The sequence below is a fragment of the Martes martes genome, assembly GCF_963455335.1.
Source record: "Martes martes genome assembly, chromosome: 1".
Classification (NCBI taxonomy): Eukaryota; Metazoa; Chordata; class Mammalia; order Carnivora; family Mustelidae; genus Martes; species Martes martes.
The window spans coordinates 150,534,952-150,554,539 of NC_137888.1; the positions used below are offsets into that span (position 1 = coordinate 150,534,952).

Consider the following 19,588-nt stretch of genomic DNA (forward strand, 5'->3'; position numbering starts at 1 on the left):
GAGGCGCTAGCGCTGGAGAAGCAGTCCATCCACAAGAGGGCGCAGTTTCACGTGTTTATTTTTGGCAGGAAGGAAATCATTGCAAACCTCTCGACCGGACAATGCTCGCCCCTGGAAACGTGCACATTCCACAAGTAGTATTTCCCAAGTAATGCTGGCTTGTTTGTCACATTCAAATGTCCAACAGAAATCCACGACTAGCCAGGCACCAGAATCTCCACTACTGGGGGGTGGGGGGTGGGAGGTGTTAGTCTGCAGAGAAGCTCCCTGGAAAACGGACAGTTACAGACCCCATCAGTTTTACAGTGAGACAGGAACAGAGGCAGCCGGTAAGAGTTTTGCTCAGGTAACTGCGAGCACTTCAAGCCACCCACCCTGTCGAACCCTGGCATGCCAACTGCCCATTGCAGCACCTTTAAAAGCAGAGGCACAAACGTCACGAGTGTTTGACCATAGAGGGCTGTGTGGTTCTAGATTTTATTAGAGAGCCGTCTTTAAAACGTAGGGTTGTAAAGGGTTGCCAGGTTATAGATTTACAGATTTCTTTTTTACACCAGAAGTTCAAATGCTGCAACCATGACAAGTCAGTGTCATCAGGGCCTCTTCGATTCTCCAAAGTCACCTCATCAAAACTGGAGTGTCAAAGGAGCTTCCCCACCAACCATCGGCTGTGACATGCTGCGTTCCTCCTTAGGATACAGATAACACTGTTTACATACAGCTAATGCGTGAAGCCACAGACCAACACATAGGGTTCCAGAGCAATGGAAGACAGGGCAGTGACTACCTCTGATGGGCCCAGGCACTGCCACCCACGGCCTGGCCAGAGATGTTGTCATATCATAGGGGCCCAAGTCCATGACCCAAGCTCTCTTGTCCCAGATCTTAATATAAAAAATACTTGTCCGGGAGCCTGTATTTTAACCTGGTACACAAAGGACCAAGAAACTCAGGAGGTTGGGTTTCTCTTTTGGTTGAAGAGTGTGTGCGTGTGTGTGTGGGGGGGATATTTTGGTAACATGGGAAGCATATGGCACAGAGAAGTAGCTAATAGGGTTCATTAGGTTTTAAAGCCCACAATTTAATAAAAGGTAATAATTAAAAACAATACCCGTATTTACCTTAAAAAACATAAACCCCAAACATTCATCTCATTTCTTGGCCTTATGTTAGAATTCTATTGCTTCATTTACATGTAGATGATTAAAAATATATAGAGAGATATAGATATTCTGATTATGTACATAAAGCAGAATCAAGGGTTAAAATAAAAATGGCATTTTGGAGTGTGGTCAACTAAGGTGCACAGAATCCAGAAGGCTCGGGGGGAGGGGAGGGAGGGGCTGGCACCCCCCGAGACAGTCTGTGTCTGCAATGGCTGGAACCGGGCTCCATCCCCAACAGTCGTGCAATGGCGCTCGCGGTTTCAGGAACTACTAGGTGCAGTGTCTGGCTCAAGCTTGCCAGCGTCTCCACTCCAGCTCTCATAAGTGGGACACTGTTCCTAGGTTCAATTCCCCTGAAATACTCTAGAATTTCCGTCCTCTCTGCCCACTATTCCAGAGAAGACCTCGTGATGCCGGCAGAGAAGAGGGCGGTGTGGGGCGGGGGGTCGAAGGCTGTCCCCAGGACTGATTTCTGTGTGGATTTCAACACAGGACAGACACTTGACTGCAACATTCAAGAACATTTAAGGCAGCGGGTTCATTAATGACTAGTTTTCCAAATCAAGGTTGAGGGCATGTGCAGATCTGCCACGTAACGCCGTTCTCTGTGGTAATGCCTAGCGTGCGGCTATTTCTGCCGGAACTGGCATGGGGATCACTGGGTTCTGCACACCCAGAATGCTGGGGCACCTGGTTACCCCAAACACTTGTCTTCTGAACGCATGGCAGTCCACAGCCTAAAGTGCTGTTGGGAGGACGGGACTGGCAGCTGGCTTCATTATTTTGTGAACAAAAGCAGGAGCAAAATTTTACTTCGACCCCCATCTCCAGACTCGTTAGTGCCAGTCGCTCCCACCAGAGCTCTGACGGAGGCCCAACCCACAGAGGACTAAGGCAATGGTGCCGACACGACAGGGTTCTTTTAAATTATTTTTAAGAGCAATACTTTATAAACTGTCTTGTCAAACAAGGAACATGGCACTGCTTAGAACAGCTCACTGGGAAAGGCTGCAAAGGAAGCCCCAGCCCAGGGAGGGCACCCCATCTCTCCCTGACTCAGGGTGATGAGCTCCATCCACATCTGGACAGGTTTCCCCAACCCCGGCTAAGAAAGAGGCTGTGCTTCAAAAGAGAAGACCAGGAGTGGAATTGGGCCACATTAGTGCGGTGGCTGGTTGAGGCCACAGGTTCTCAAAGGAGAACAGTCAGCTCATCATGGTATCTGATGATGGCTGCCATTTAGAATGAACGCCATGCCTGGTGCGCTGGCCCCCGTGTCTTTGCTCCCTCCTGAACTCCCACGGCCAGTGCCAGGGAAGGGATACGGTTGGTGCAGTCTGCAGTGGGGGGAGGGCTAGGGGGACACCTACGTTTCTGACCCTGTCCCCGTCTGCAGCTTAGCAGTGAGCAGATTCTGAGCATAGGCACAGTGGCAAAGAACAGTGTAACAGCCGCTGGTCAGTTCCATTTGGTGGCAGCGCGGTAGCAGCAAAGAAAATTCCCAAACAGCTCCGTGTGTATCCAGCTTTCGGAAAGGAAAAATTTAAAAATCAATCAACAGATTTCCTTTTTTTTTTTTTTTTAAAGATATCCGGTTTTGGAGTTTCTTGGAACTGCTCTACCCAGAACGACAGCCACAGAACGAAAAACGTACAGAAGTATGGCAGTGGTTGAAAGTAGAGGTGACGATGCCACTTTTCAAGGGGAAAGTGTGACCGCAGGACACAACTGTCACCGTCCGAAGTAACAGTGATAATATAAAAGTATCTATTGTCTCCTAAAGTGTCGAGCCCCACGACCGCAGGTACATTCCAAACTGGGTACGTAATGAACCGAGACACTGCCACGGTCGCCGAGGCTCCTTGCGGGAGCCCGGTCCTGCAGCGTGCCACTAGGCATCAGGGCACGCACACCTGCTGGGAGACTGGCTTCTAGGACTCACCTCTATCCCTTGCCACCCGCCCACCCCAGGTTCTAGAAAATTGTCATATTCGTTTTTTTTTTAGAGAATCTTAAGACAATAAAAGACTAAAAGATGTCTGGAAATATGTTGTATAGAAAAATTAACTCTCAGCTTAAAATAACATTCAAAAAGGCACTTCATCCTGGAGGAAAGAGATTCTGAGTTGGGTCAGCTGCTCCGAGCTGGGATAGAAAGGGACAGGTTGTCTGCTTGGAGGAGGGGGCCAAGGGGGGCCAGTTGAAAGGAAGTTCTGATAGATCTCAAGCTTTTTTTCTCCCCCCTCCCCATTTTTATCCTTTTTGGTATGTTTTAAGAAAAGCAAATCCAGTAAAATGCATGTCCCTTTATGAAATTGGTTAAAAGAGTTCATTTTAAAATAGTTGTTTCTGTTCTTAAAAAAGCAACCAGGTAGGTATGGCCACATGGCCCTTGTGGCCTGGAGCACGGAGTGTCCCCACTGAGCTGCGGCCGGGTGGGCCCCCGAGGCTGGCGGCTGCAGGGCGCACGGGCGGGAGGCATCGGAGGCCGGCGCTACCTGCTGCAGAGTCTGTGCAGCATGTTGTACACGTCGTCTTCCCGGCTCAGGCCCTCAAAGAAGGGGATGAGGTCCAGCAGCTCTGTGTCCGTCATGTCATCGAACCAGGACTGCACGGGCACCTGGAAGACAGTGCGTGGAGCGGGCAGCAGAACTGCACCTGGTGCGGGGCGGGGGGGCAGCTCCTAGCCTGACTGGACACCCCGCACTGTTAGTCTTTTCCTTGGTAAGGAGGACAGGTATCTAAAAACCATCATCATCATCATCATCATCATCATCTGGTTCTCCCATCCCAGCTAAGGCTGTTCCAAAGCTCCCTGGTTTGGGAGGAAGGTAAAGTTCAGTGCATTTGCTTTTTAAGTGAAGTCTAACTGCTAGTTTGCGTGCATTTACTTGCTTTGATTTTCTGCCTCAGGAAAGGTGGCCAGAGTGCAGAATATAGGAGAGCTAGCCTTGCTACCTGTCGATTTCAAAAGCTCTTCCATTGTATCCAAGCAGCTCCTTACACCTCACCCAGAGCCAGAGGTCACCTAACACCACTAGCACCACTAGCCAGCCACTAACACCAGGGAGCCCCCAAACAGGGCCAGGAAAGCTTTCACTTGGGATGGCCGGGCCATGCTGCATGGCAAAGGGAGGTGGGGAATTTCCTCCCATCCTTAGCAGTGAGCAGTTAAAAGCATATATATAACATTTCAGGACAGTCTGAGCCACGGGAACGGACAGGATTTACACTTAGTTTTAGAGGGTAGGGAGGGGTGGCAATGGGTGGTAGCCAGGGGTGCAAAAGAAGGGATGTAAAAAATCTCCTGGGTGCCTGGGTGGCTCAATCAGCTCTGCCTTCGGCTCAGGTCATGATCCTGGGGTCCTAGGACTGAGTCCCGCATCTGGCTCCTTGCTCAGCAGGGAGTCTGTTTCTCCCTCTCCCTCTGTCTGCAGCTCTGCCTCTGCCTACTTCTCTTCTCTCTCTGACAAATAAATAAGTAAATACAAAAATTTTTAAAAAGTTTGGGGAAAATCAAAGGAGTTCAAAAGGAGTATTTGGCTCCCTTTTATAAATTTAAAGACTGCTCAGAAACAAAACAATTCACTGTATAACTTAAAAATATAAACAAGGTAAGGATTAACAAAAAAAATAATGACTACTCCTACGGGAAGGGCAGGAATGAGGGAGAGGGCAGACATGGACACAAGACTTCTCTAAACTCATTTCTGTTGGTAGTTTTGATGCTGGACTCATGGAAATGTTACATAATTGCAATAAAATTAAACAATTAAGGGACGCCTGGGTGGCTCAGTCTTTAAGCGTCTGCCTTCGGCTCAGGTCATGATCCCAGGGTCCTAGAATCGAGCCCCACATCAGGCTCTCTGCTCAGTGGGAAGCCTGCTTCTCCCTCTCATACTCCCCCTGCTTGTGTTCCCTCTCTTGCTGAGTCTCTCTCTGTCAAATAAATAAAATCTTAAAAAAATTAAACAATTAAGAAAGCAATAAAAAAAATGAACCAAAGTTAATATAAAGTTGGTGACATAGCCACACAGAGAATTACTTCAAGTGATTTAAAACATAGTGTTCTGCCCATACATTTCTCCATAAAAACCCTACATGTATTAATTGTCTTAGTAGTAGTAATAATGTTAGTACTGCTATTTGGAAACTACTAAACATGTACTGTAGACTAAGTCAAATAGGTAATGATGTTAATATATTTAGGAACCAAGAGTTTCAGCACAAGAAGAGATACAAATACAAGAACAAAACCAAAGAAATTAAATAAAAACTGTTTTAACACTGAATTATAAAAACCAGTATGAATTCACGATTTAATTTTATTTTTATTTTTTTTTTTTTTAAAGATTTTATTTATTTATTTGACAGATCACAAGTAGGCAGAGAGGCAGGCAGAGAGAGGAAGGGAAGCAGGCTCCCTTTTGAGCAGAGAGCCCGATGCGGGGCTCGATCCCAGGATCTTGGGATCATGACCTGAGCCGAAGGCAGAGGTTTTAACCCACTGAGCCACCCAGGCGCCCCGAATTCACGATTTAATTTTAATTCTAAAAATATATATATTTTAGGTCTGTCCAGTATAAGGGGCTGGAAGCAAAGGATACCTCAGGAACAATGAGAATCCACCCAGACTGTGGTCTCTAAATACCATTTCCACTAACAGGAATCAGGCACCATAGGAAAGTGGGTAATTCCAGGGCTAAGGCAAAAAAGGGACAAGATGAGCCTGGAATACCTTGTTGCACCAGAAAATGGGAAGTGTTCAAAGACTACTATTATATGAAGTGATGTCTGCCATCCGGCGGTGAACGTTTCAGCATCCAAAAGAATAATACATGGATTAAATTATAACAATAAAAAAATCCATGAGGAGAGGAGTCAAGACGGTGGAGAAGTAGCAGGCTGAGATGACATCGGGTAGCAGGAGATCAGCTAGATAGCTTATCTAACCATTGTGAAGACCTACAAATCCAACGGAAAATCGAAGAGAAGGAGAGCAACAATTCTAGAAATAGAAAATCGATCACATTCTGAAAGGTAGAACCTGCAGAGAAGTGAATCCCAAGTGACGGGAAGACAGACCTCGGGGGGAGGGGCCGGCTCCCGGCAAGCGGCAGAGCAACGGAGCACAAAATCAGGACTTTTAAAAGTCGGCTCCACGGGGGCACCTGGGTGGCTCAGTGGCTAAAGCCTCTGCCTTCGGCTCGGGTCATGATCCCAGGGTCCTGGGATCGAGCCCCGCATCAGGCTCTCTGCTCAGCTGCGAGCCTGCTACCGTCCCCCTGCCTCTGCCTGTCTCTCTGCCTATTTGTGATCTCTGTCTGTCAAATAAATAAATAAAAATCTTAAAAAAAAAAAAAAAAGTCGGCTCCAAGGAGGGACATCGCTCCACAGGCTATACCGGGGGGAAGCCCAAGCGGGGTCAGCGTAACCCCAGGTCCCGTGGGGTCACAGAAGGACCGGGGGTATCTGAGTGCCGCAGAGCTCGCAGGTATTAGAGCAGCGAAGCCGGCTACAGCGACAAAGCCAAGGAGTGAGCTCTCAGCCCAGGGTTACCTTGAGCCGGTCGCAGGCTGGGTGAGCTCGGAGCGCGGCCAGAGGCCACGGAGACGGAAGCGAATGAGCGCTTTTCTCCAAGTGCCAGCAATTGACTGCTTTCCTCCAGGTGCGACTGGAGGCCAGGGAGGCGGGGCGGTTGGGCGCTATTCTCTGAGGGCGCACTGAGGAGTGGGACCCAAAGCTCTGGGCTCCTCCCGGCCGGAGATTGGGAGGCCGCCATCTTCATTCCCGTCCTCCTGAACTCTACGGAAAGCGCTCAGGGAACAAAAGCTCCTGAAAGCAAACCCCAGCGAATTACTTAGCCTGGCCCCTGGCAAGGGCGGTGCAATTCCGCCTGCAGCAAAGACACTTGACAATCACTACAACAGGCCCCTCTCCCAGAAGATCAACAAGAAACCCAGCCAAGACCAACTTCCCTCATCAAGAACAGCGGAATTCCAGAGGAGGAGAAAGCAAGTATTATCTGGACAAAATGACAAGGCGGAAAAACTCACCACAAAAAAGAGAACAAGAGGCAGTACAGAAGGCTGGGGACCTAATCAATACGGACATTGGTAATATGACAGATGTAGAGTTCAGAATGACAATTCTCAAGGTTCTAGCCGGGCTCGAAAAAGGCATAGAAGATATTAGAGAAACCCTCTCAGGAGAGATAAAAGCCCTTTCTGGAGAAATAAAAGAACTAAAATCTAACCAAGTTGAAATAAAAAAAGCTATTAATGAGGTGCAATCAAAAATGGAAGCTCTCACTGCTAGGATAAATGAGGCAGAAGAAAGAATTAGTGACATAGAAGACCAAATGACAGAGAATAAAGAAGCTGAGCAAAAGAGAGACAAACAAATACTGGACCATGAGGAGAGAATTTGAGAGATAAGCGACACCATAAGAGGACACAACATTAGAATAATTGGGATTCCAGAAGAAGAAGAAAGAGAGAGGGGAGCAGAACGTATATTGGAGAGAATTATTGGAGAGAATTTCCCTAATATGGCAAAGGGAACAAACATCAAAATCCAGGAGATGATAAGAACGCCCCTCAAAATCAATAAAAATAGGTCTACACCTCGTCACCTGATAGTAAAATTTACAAGTCTTAGCGACAAAGAGAAAATCCTGAAAGCAGCCCGGGAAAAGAAGTCTGTAACATACAAGGGCAAAAACATTAGATTGGCAGCGGACCTACCCACAGAGACCTGGCAGGCCAGAAAGAACTGGCATGATATATTCAGAGCACTAAACGAGAAAAACATGCAGCCAAGAATACTATATCCGGCTAGGCTATCATTGAAAATAGAAGGAGAGATAAAGAGCTTCCAGGACAAACAAAAGCTGAAAGAATTTGCAAACACCAAACCAGCTCTACAGGAAATACTGAAAGGGGTCCTCTAAGCAAAGAGACACCCTAAAAGTAGTAGATCAGAAAGAAACAGAGACAATATACAGTAACAGTCACCTTACAGGCAATACAATGGTGCTAAATTCGTATCTCTCAATAGTTACCCTGAATGTTAAGGGGCTAAATGCCCCAATCAAAAGACACAAGGTATCAGAATGGATAAAAAAACAAAACCCATCAATATGCTGCCTACAAGAAACTCATTTTAGACCCAAAGACACTTCCAGATTTAAAGTGAGGGGGTGGAAAACAATGTACCATGCTAATGGACATCAGAAGAAAGCTGGGGTGACAATCCTTATATCAGATCAATTAGATTTTAAGCCAAAGACTGTAATAAGAGATGAGGAAGGACACTATATCATACTCAAAGGGTCTGTCCAACAAGACCTAACAATCTTAAATATCTATGCCCCTAACATGGGAGCAGCCAACTATATAAACCAATTAATAACAAAATCAAAGAAATACATCGACAGTAATACAATAATAGCAGGGGACTTTAACACTCCCCTCACTGAAATGGACAGATCATCTAAGCAAAAGAGCAACAAGGAAATAAAGGCCTTAAATGACACACTGGACCAGATGGACATCACAGATATATTCAGAACATTCCATCCCAAAGCAACAGAATATACATTCTTCTCTAGTGCACATGGAACATTCTCCAAAATAGACCACATCCTGGGTCATAAATCCGGTCTCAACCAGTATCAAAAGATTGGGATCATTCCCTGCATATTTTCAGACCACAATGCTCTGATGCTAGAACTCAATCACAAGAGGAAATTTGGAAGGAACCCAAATACATGGAGACTAAACAGCATCCTTCTAAAAAATGAATGGGTCAACCAGGAAATTAAAGAAGAATTGAAAAAATTCATGGAAACAAATGAAAATGAAAACACAACGGTTTTCAAAATCTGTGGGACACAACAAAGGCAGTCCTGAGAGGAAAATATATAGCGGTACAAGCCTTTCTCAAGAAACAAGAAAGGTCTCAAATACACAACCTAACCCTACACCTAAAGGAGCTGGAGAAAAAACAACAAAGAAAGTCTAAACCCAGCAGGAAAAGAGAAATCATAAAGATCAGAGCAGAAATCAATGAAATAGAAACTAAAATAACAATAGAACAAATCAATGAAACTAGGAGCTGGTTCTTTGAAAGAATTAATAAGATTGACAAACCCCTGGCCAGACTTATCAAAAAGAAAAGAGAAAGGATGCAAATAAATAAAATCATGAATGAAAGAGGAGAGATCACAACCAACACCAAAGAAATATAAACAATTATAAGAACATACTATGAGCAACTCTACGCCAACAAATTCGACAATCTGGAAGAAATGGATACATTTCTAGAGACATATAAACTACCACAACTGAACCAGGAAGAAATAGAAAACCTGAACAGACCCATAACCAGTAAGGATATTGAAACAGTCATCAAAAATCTCCAAACAAAAGTCCAGACCAGACGGCTTCCCAGGGGAATTCTACCAAACATTTAAAGAAGAATTAATTCCTATTCTCCTGAAACTGTTCCAAAAAATAGAAATGGAAGGAAAACTTCCAAACTCATTTTATGAGGCCAGCATCACCTTGATCCCAAAACCAGACAAGGATCCCACCAAAAAAGAGAATTACAGACCAATACCCTTGATGAACACAGATGCGAAAATTCTCACCAAAATACTGGCCAATAGGATCCAACAGTACATTAAAAGGATTATTCACCACAACCAAGTGGGATTTATTCCAGGGCTGCAAGGTTGGTTCAACATCCGCAAATCCACCAATGTGATACAATACATTAATAAAAGAAAGAATAAGAACCATATGATACTCTCAATAGATGCTGAAAAAGCATTTGACAAAGTGCAGCATCCCTTCCTGATTAAAACTCTTCAAAGTGTAGGGATAGAGGGCACATACCTCAATATTATCAAAGCCATCTATGAAAAACCCACAGCAAGTATCATTCTCAATGGAGAAAAACTGAAGGCTTTTCTGCTAAGGTCAGGAACACGGCAAAGATGTCCGTTATCACCACTGCTGTTCGACATAGTACCAGAAGTCCTAACCTCAGCAATCAGACAACAAAAAGAAATTAAAGGCATCCAAATTGGCAAAGAAGTCAAACTATCACTCTTTGCAGATGATATGATACTATATGTGGGAAACCCAAAAGGCTCCACTCCAAAACTGCTAGAACTTGTACAGGAATTCAGTAAAGTGTCAGGATATAAAGTCAATGCACAGAAATCAGTCGCATTTCTTTACACTAACAACAAGACAGAATAAAGAGAAATTAAGGAGTCAGTGCCATTTATAACTGCACTCAAAACCATAAGATACCTAGGAATAAACCTAACCAAAGAGGCAAAGAATCTATACTCAGAAAACTATAAAGTGCTCATGAAAGAAATTGAGGAAGACACAAAGAAATGGAAAAATATTCCATGCTCATGGATTGGAAGAACAAATATTGTGAAAATGTCTATTCTACCTACAGCAATCTACGCATTTAATGCAATCCCTATCAAAATCCCATCCATTTTTTTCAAAGAAATAGAACAAATAATCCTAAAATTTATATGGAACCAGAAAAGACCTCGAATAGCGAAAGGAATATTGAAAAAGAAAGCCAAAGTCGGTGGCATCACAATTCCAGACTTCAAGCTCTATTACAAAGCTGTCATCATCAAGACAGTATGGTACTGGCACAAAAACAGACATATAGATCAATGGAACAGAATAGAGAGTCCAGAAATAGACCCTCACCTCTATGGTCAACTAATCTTTGACAAAGCAGGAAGGAATGTCCAATGGAAAAAAGACAGCCTCTTCAACAAATGGTGCTGGGAAAATTGGACAGCCACATGCAGAAAAATGAAATTGGACTCTTTCCTTACACCACACACAAAAATAGACTCAAAATGGATGAAGGTACTCAATGTGAGAAAGGAATCCATCAAAATCCTTGAGGAGAACACAGGCAGCAACCTCTTTGACCTCAACCGCAGCAACTTCTTCCTAGGAACATTGCCAAAGGCAACAGAAGCAAGGGCAAAAATGAACTATTGGGATTTCATCAAGATCAAAAGCTTTTTCACAGCAAAGGAAACAGTTAACAAAACCAAAAGACAACTTTTGGTTGACAGAATGGAAGAAGATATTTGCAAACGACATATCAGATAAAGGGCTAGTATCCAAAATCTATAAAGAGCTTAGCAAGCTCAACACCCAAAGAACAAACAATCCAATCAAGAAATGGGCAGAGGTCATGAACAGACATTTCTGCAAAGAAGACATCCAGATGGCCAACAGACACATGAAAAAATGCTCCACATCACTCGGCATCAGGGAAATACAAATCAAAACCACAATGAGATACCACCACACGCCAGTCAGAATGGCTAAAATTAAGAAGTCAAGAAATGACAGATGCTGGCGAGGATATGGAGAGAGGGGAACCCTCCTACACTGTTGGTGGGAATGCAAGCTGGTGCAACCACTCTGGAAAACAGTGTGGAGGTTTCTCAAAAAACTGAAAACAGAGCTACCCTATGACCCAGCAATTGCACTATTGGGTATATATCCTAAAGGTACAAACGTGGTGCTCCGAAGGGGCACGTGCACCCCAATGTTTATAGTAGCAATGTCCATAATAGCCAAACTATGGAAAGAACCTAGATGTCCATCAACAGTTGAATGGATAAAGAAGATGTGGTATATATACACAATGGAATACTATGCAGCCATCAAAAGAAATGGAATCTTGCCATTTGCATTGACGTGGATGGAACTAGAGGGTATTATGCTTAGCGAAATAAGTCAATCGGAGAAAGACAACTATCATATGATCTCTTTGATATGAGGAAGTGGAGATGCAATGTGGGGGGGTTGGGGGGAGGCAGGAAAAGAAAAAATGAAAGAAGATGGGATTGGGAGGGAGACAAACCATAAAAGACTCAATCTCAAAAAACAGACTGAGGGTTGCTGGGGGGAGGGGGGACGGGAGAGGGTGGTGGGGATATGGACATTGGGGAGGGTATGTGCTATGATGAGTGCTGTGAAATGTGTAAACCTGGCGATTCACAGACCTGTACCCCTGGGGATACATTATATGTTTATTAAATAAATTAATAAAAAAAATCCATGAGTTTATATTAATACCTACAACAAATTCCCTGTCTACTTTTGGAAGTTGCTAGAGCACCACCTCATTACTCTGAAGACTGAAGAATTAAAGAAAAAGAACCAAGACTTTACCTTGACTTTCTGATTCAAACATTCAAACTGAATTTAGGATAATCAAATAGTCAATGAGGGCAAGTTTCATTTAAAAGAAATAGACTTCCAGCCAATAAATGTGGAAAGAATGATAGAATTTAGAAATCACCATTTCGTAGTTCTTAATGAAATAGTTGATGGAGGCAATGATCATCAGCGGCTTCACATTTTTAGGTGAAAGGACAATAGGGAATTTGCAAACAGATGGTACAGGCTAACAACATCTGAATCCAAAGGCCAACTTAAAATCTTTAAAGGGCACCTGGGTGGCTTAGTTGGTTAGGCATCCAACTCTTGATCTCAAAACTCAGCTCAGGTCTTGATCTTGGAGTTGTGAGTTCGAGCCCCACATTGGGCTCTACACTGGGCATGGAGCCTACTTGGTAATAATAATAAAAGTAAAATCTTTAAAAGTGGGACAGCCTGACATTACATGCCTCTTGATATGATACCACAGTAAGTATACAATATCACCTATGACATATTCTTGAAAAAACTGAAAAACTTGAAAAACTGAACCTGCATTTAACCAAGTAGTACTGATCTAACTACTTGTTTAAAGGACATATGGCAGGGGCACCTGGGTGGCTCAGTGGGTTAAAGCCTCTGCCTTCGGCTCGGGTCATGATCTCAGGGTCCTGGGATCAAGCCCCACATCGGGCTCTCTGCTCAGTGGGGAGCCTGCTTCCTCCTCTCTCTCTCTGCCTGCCTCTCTACCCACTTGAGATCTCTGTCTGTCAAATAAATAAATAAATAATTTAAAAAAAAAGGAATATAGCAGTTATAAAAACAAAGTAAAACACCACCACGTGGCTGCAACTAGACAGAGCCAGAAGAGAGGAAATTTCTACAAGACAAATAACCAGAATCTTCAACAAGTAAACAGGATGGAAGAAAAAGGCAGAGGGGAGGGGATTGTTAGGATTACACAAGAATTACTAAACACATTAATAACCAAAGCAGTGCTTGGACCCTGTCTGATACTGAGTCAAACAATCCAAATGTAGGACACTTTGAGATGACGGGGAAAATATGAACACAGTCTGGATAGTAGATAATATTAAGAAACTGTTAGTTCTGTCAGATGTGATAATGGAACTGTGATTATATTAAGAAGTAATCCTTATCTGTTAGAGACACATGACAAAATGCATTATGCTGAATTTGATTAACTCACTAAAATGAACATGTTTAAATATAATAAATTTGGAATGTTTACTCAAGTAATCGTTATGCACTACTAAATAAATCTAGCTTGATCTCGGCTTTCTGCTATAAGTGCAGCCACAGAGTTCTGGCTTCAAGGAAAGAACCCAGGGGAAGCCTGTGTTGAGGCTGAGAACCCCAGGCTGGGGAGGAAGCCTCCTGTGCAGGGTGGGCTGCCCGAGCTGAGAGCCAGCGTGGCGGTGCTGCCGAGGGCTTTGCTGTCACCCGCGGGCCTGGCTGGCCGCTCATCCCCTGGAAGTGTGGGCTGGGAAGCGGGATGGCATCTCTTGCTCGGAAAGTCATGCTGCACCCAGGGAGCGGGCACTAAGGGCTGTCATGCTCTAGAGAGTTTTATATAGGAAACGTTCCCACTGTATACTTTTAAGGCATCACTATGAGGCAGAAAAGCTGGGCAGGCTTGTCTGAAGGCCTTGACTGAGGTGTTTTTATTCATTCTTGTTTAAGAACTTTTGCTGAAGAGATCATCCAGGCCTTCTGAGTCTATAGGAGTCATGAAGCCAGCTCCAGGAGGTTACTGACAGTGCCCTTCTCAGGAACAGTATGAAAATTGCTAAGATCCAGGCTCTCTGAGCACTTACCCAATGCAGACAGTGTTCTAAGTGCTTTTCACTCCCACACTCAGTCCTCCAAGCATCCTACGGGTCAGCATCCCCAGAATCCCCATTTGATGGACGAGGTAACTAAGGCTCGGCGAGGTTAAATAACTCAGTCAGTGCCAAGTACCTGCTAAGTGCCAGAGCTGGGGCCCCCCAGGAAGGCCAAGAAAGCCGGCACAGGTGCTTGAGGGCACAAACGTGGAACTGGATGAGGCCCTGCGTTCTCTGCCCCTGGGGCCACTTACTGCATTCTCGGGATGGAAGATGTACGAGGCAGGAGAATTGTCCACAATGATCACTTTGCTCAGCTCCCGGCCCAAGCGACTCAGGTCTTTCACGTAGTTCCCACGATGGAAGACGCATGATTCTCTGAAGAGCCGGGCCCGGAACACGCCCCAGCGGTCCAACAGGTCAGCCACAGGGTCTGCGTACTGAAAAGCAGGTTGCAGTGAAGGCCAGGCACCCGAAAGAGCCCAGAAACCCTGACCTACTAGAGCAAGTATTACTTGCATTACTCTTCTAGAAAGGGATTTTTTATTTTATTTTATTTATTTATTTGACAGACAAAGATCACAAGCAGGCAGAGAGGCAGGCAGAGAGAGAGGAGGAAGCAGGCTCCCCGCTGAGCAGAGAGCCTGATCCCAGGACCCTGAGATCATGACCTGAGCCAAAGGCAGAGGCTTTAACCCACTGAGCCACCCAGGCTCCCCTAGAAAGGGATTTAAGTAACTGGATGTGTTTTAGAATCCTGGTTCTTTTCCTTTCCATGCGTGCAGGATACCCTGGATTCTTCCATTTCTTTCACCTCTCATATCTAATCTATCAGAAATTCTTGACAGTTCTGTCTCCAAGACTACCTTGAATCCACCTGCCCCTCTGTGTAACTGGCACTGCCCTGATCCCAACCGGTGTAACCTCTGCCTGGGGCGGCGGCGTAAGCCTCCCAAAGAGCCCCCCCACATCCCCCTGCATCTCTTTTGCAGCTGCTACCCCTGCCTGTGTCAGAGTGGCCACTGGAAAACACGTCCCATCAGATCATTCCCCTGCTTACAACCCCCACTCTTGACCTGCGGCCCCTGGAGGGAGGCCTGCCATACCCCACACAGCGGCAGCTACGTGATTTCTGCCACCTCCCTGCTCTAGCCCGTCACCTGAGCTGCACTGGCTGACCACGGTCAGAGCCTCGGCACCAGTGTTCCCTCCGCATGGAACATGCCCTCTTCAGATCTCCGCAGGAGCCTCAGCTTCTGCCTCTTTGCCTTTCAGTCTTGGCTTCCCCAGCCACCCGTCTGGAGCACCGGCCTGTCCCTCCCTTCCTGGCTCCTAATGCCTCACAGTGGTCTCCTTCACAAGCTCCCTCACCAGCCCTGGGGATTATGGATTTGCTCTTCCCTGGTCAGGGTGCAGGCCTTGTCTGTCGTGCTCACCATGATGTCCCTGGCACCCTGCACAGTGCCCACCTCATGGTGCGGGCTCAGGAAATACTAGTTTCATCTCTGAATGAGTGAGTGGACTTTGAATCCGGCTCATGTGGTATGAGGCCATATTGCCCCCTATGGGTGTTTGGGGCAGCTGGGCCAGGCCAGCCCCTGCCAGTCACAGGACATTATCAGACTCCCACTTCCCCTTCCTTGGAGTTCAGGAGTTTTGAGTGTGAGCCCAGCTCACAGTTGGGGCTAACCCTGCTTGGCCCTCAGAGCCTGGGGGAATTTTCCCAAATCAGGCTAACCAGGATAAAGAAATAAAGGCATCATCCTTGAGGGGAAAAACCTTCATAAATGAAAATGTGTAAAAGACTGGGCTGCCCTGAGTGGCTGGGGCTGGAGGCAAAAGAGTGGCAGTTCCAAGGCCCACATGAGGCCACGCTTCAGCACCAGGACCAGCACAGCCAGGTGTTACCAGGGCCCAGCAACTCTGCCAGGGAGGCAGGAAGCCCCCGAGGCTGCGGTGTTGGGAAGGCCAGCAGTGGAAGGCACAGCAGTGCCCGAGAGCAGAGGCCACGTAGGGCCACGGGGCTACAGGCAGCAGCTCCGACTTTGTGGGAATGTCCTCCTTTCCCTGGAGACATCCTGAGGGGCAGAGTCCAGGAGCAGGCTAGATTTTCCTGCTGACCAGGTGGGCACTGCAGTTTTCAGCTGGTAAGGGCAGCCAAGTGCCTTGTGGGTGCTAGGGGGCTGACTCTAGATGAAAATGGTGATTAATTTCCCCAGAATTATTGATACTGGTGGTGGCATACATCTTTCAAGCAATGTCTGAGTCTGGGGGCTCTAAGCCTTGGAGATGAATGTGGGGAATGTAAGCTTCATGAGGGCAGGGGCTTTGTCTCTTGTTCTCTGCTGCATCCCCAGTGCCCAGGACAGAGCCCAACATACAGTAGGCACTAAGTAAATATTTGCTGGGTGAATCCATCCGTAAAGGAAACCAAGATGAGGAAGCAGACATCGAAGGGCTCTGACAGTCAGCGGAGGGTTCCCGTGGGCTCCTGGGCGGTGGGCCAGTATGGCAGTGCTGGCTGGGAGCTGAGCCCAGAGCCAAGAACTGGGGAGTGCCCACCTGCCCACAGGGAGAAAAGGGCTGGAAGCCTTCACCTGGGAGCTGATGCAGCTGAGCCAGGCTAGAGTAGCACTGAGAGAAGGGATGTAGAGACAGATGGAGGCACAGGTGGGAGCAGGCCAGGAAGGGAGACTGCACAAGGATGCTTAAGTGAGTGCTGGGGACGATGCCAAGCAAGAGTGTTTCAACTCTGCCAATCTCCCCCCGACGCAGCAGCCCCCAATCCCACCAACTCTCCATCTCCCCTGAGCGGGTGCAATCGTCCTGTTTGTTACTTCCTTAGCTGTCACTTCAGGCTCCTCGGCACCCCAGAGCACTGCTAGGAGAGTCATCTCCCCTACAGTACAATTGCTCTTGGTGCCATTCCTGGGAAAGAGCGCCCATGGGGAGCGCCCTTCCCCGAGGCCATGCTCTTTTTAGTGTGCGAAAGTAAGGCCTAGGTTTTGGATTTGTGTTCTCTACCAGCTCATGCTTCATGGCAGAATGTTGTACAGGTGGGGTTCTCTCTCAACTCAGCCATGACTGAGAGATGGCCCAAACTGGGAATGCCCAGTCTGGCAAAGCGGGGTATCTGGGAACCTGGTCAGAATCCTCGGCACGCAGAGGAGAAGGGAGCTGTCCAGAGCTAGGAATTGTTGGGGGTGGTGGGGAACTGCATATGAGTCCTTGAAGCAGGTCTGGAGATGAGCAGTTGGCTAACCTGGGCCCCACAAAGCTCATCTCTGGGGCTACTTCAGAGCCCTGGAGCTGCCCACGGAGACACTGGTGGTGCCCCCCACAAATGGATGGTGTTGGCCCCATCAGACTCAGGATTTGAGAGATGATCATGGCAAGGATGTCCTCCGAGGAGTGTGGACCTACCCTCTCCCCCTTTGGCTCAGCACATCTGTGAAAGGGCAGACATAACCAGATTGGGGGGGGTGTCCTTTAATAGTAGGAGAAGGCAAAGAAACCACTCTATGTGGTTAGAGCCAGTGTGGACGTGGGGTCAAAGATTCATGCTGAGCTACAAGGGCAGACCATGTAAACTGTCATCATTAATAATTATGATAACTAAACAAAGAACATCAGGAGCTCTTAGCACGTGGCAGGGCCGGCGAGGCACAGTGAACACGGCAGGGGCTCAGATGAAGACTTGCCGCACAGAAGTCAGGCACTGTGCTATGCCTGTCACATGCGTTATTTCATCTGATCCACTCCACGAGGTAGAGGGAATTATCCCTAATTTCTAGAAGACCCGGAGTCAAGAGACTTGAAGTCCCTTGCCCGAGCTCCCAGGGCTCACTAGGGCAGGCAGAAGCCTCCTCTGGCCTGTGTATGCAGGAGAATCTTGGACGCTCGTCCTTCCCCAAACCTGTGTAAGCTAATGAAGGACACGTAGGCTTGAGGCTGCCAGTCAGCAGAGGAGATGCAGATGCCCCTTCACAGTGACACTGGACACATTCGTGATATCCTGGTCTGCGGACATCCAGCTTGAGGCAGCTGCCTGCTCAGCTTTGTGGGGCATTTGTTCCAAGGGCTCCCTGTCACCATGGCAACCCAGAAGCCTTTCAGGCTGGTACTGTGCACATGGCCTGCATGCATCCCATCTGGGGTGGGAACCTGTCACCATAGAAACCGTTTCCCCTCCCTTACCAGAGGGCTGTCTGATGGACAGCGGGTCGGGGTGAAGTGGCTGGGGGCGCCCAGCTGGGAGCGGGACGTACCTTGGCCAGGCTGGCAGTAAAGAGCACACACTCGAAGAGCTGCCCCATCCTCTGGAGGAACTCATCCACATGGGGCCGCTTGAGCACGTACACCTGCAACGGCAACAAACAGCAAGCCGGTCAGTCGTGGCAGCTGCTGGGGGTTGCTGAGGGCCGATACCCACGTAGAAGAATTCCTGAAAAGGCAACTGCTTCCTGTCCCCAGCAGCTCTATTTGTGGCATGGAGAACCCAACTGAATGAGCAGAGGTTGCACTTCAGGCCACACTCCTTGGATGGGGCTCCAGGTCTGAGTTTGGCGCAGACACTCCTCCCAAGGGAGAAAGGGAAACTGACCATGGTACTGCAGGTCTTGGGGATTTTCCGAACCAGTGAGTGGAAGGGGTGTGCCACGTTTGTGTGAAAGGACTCATTCTCTCACATGTGTTTCTTGGCATGTGTTCTGAGTCAGGCCCTACATGGACATAGGCCAGGGTCTGGGGGCTGTCCTTTGGGAGGTCCAGGCCCGGCCCATTGCCCGGACGCGCTGGGATTGCCCCGACTGCCACCTCCTACCCTTGCCTGGAGCACCTCCCTTGCTCGGCAGGCCTGGGGTCGGAGAGCAGGCCCAGCAAAGCTGTAAGAAGAGCCTTCCTGGGAAGCTGTCCACTTGACACCCACAAAGGTTACTCTGCTTGGTACAGAAACAGATGTCAGGGGATGTGAAGCCGGCCTACTCCCAGGCCCCTGGTCAGCCATCAGGAGGGGCCTCCAAGCAGGCGGGGGGGGCAAAGAGCAGGCTTTCCTAGAGTGGCTGCTGGGCTCTATGCTCCTGCCTGGGGAACGTGAACCAATCTGAGGAGACTAGGGAGATGGGAGAGAAGGCAAAGCTGGTGAGAGAAGATAGGGAAGGTGGGAGGAGAGAAGAACTAACTAAAACTTGAATAAATTCCATTTGAAATTAGCCACTTCCCTAAAATAATTCAAACTTATTAAAATTCAATTCAGCTCATATTCACCGAGATCCAGTTCTGTGCTCAGCCTGAAGAAGTTACAAAAATGAACAAAACACAGGCCTTGCCCTTGAAGAGCTCACAGTCT

General features: G+C 47.2%; 1 protein-coding gene across 3 annotated transcripts in view; it reads right to left on the reverse strand.

Moving 5' to 3' along the window:
* Nucleotides 1-462: 462 nt before the first annotated feature.
* The window catches only part of CTDSPL (CTD small phosphatase like), a 121,129-nt gene continuing 102,003 nt past the window's right edge, over nucleotides 463-19,588 (reverse strand). For 2 of the 3 annotated variants that reach the window (XM_080797373.1, XM_080797374.1), the window contains 3 exons: nucleotides 18,510-18,602; nucleotides 14,496-14,681; nucleotides 463-3,786 (listed from right to left, as the gene is read on the reverse strand). In XM_080797373.1, the coding sequence (XP_080653499.1) occupies nucleotides 3,661-3,786; nucleotides 14,496-14,681; nucleotides 18,510-18,602 (405 nt within the window). In that variant the 3' untranslated portion in view covers nucleotides 463-3,660. The remainder of the gene's footprint in view (nucleotides 3,787-14,495; nucleotides 14,682-18,509; nucleotides 18,603-19,588) is intronic. The other variant, XM_080797375.1, reaches the window with a different exon arrangement.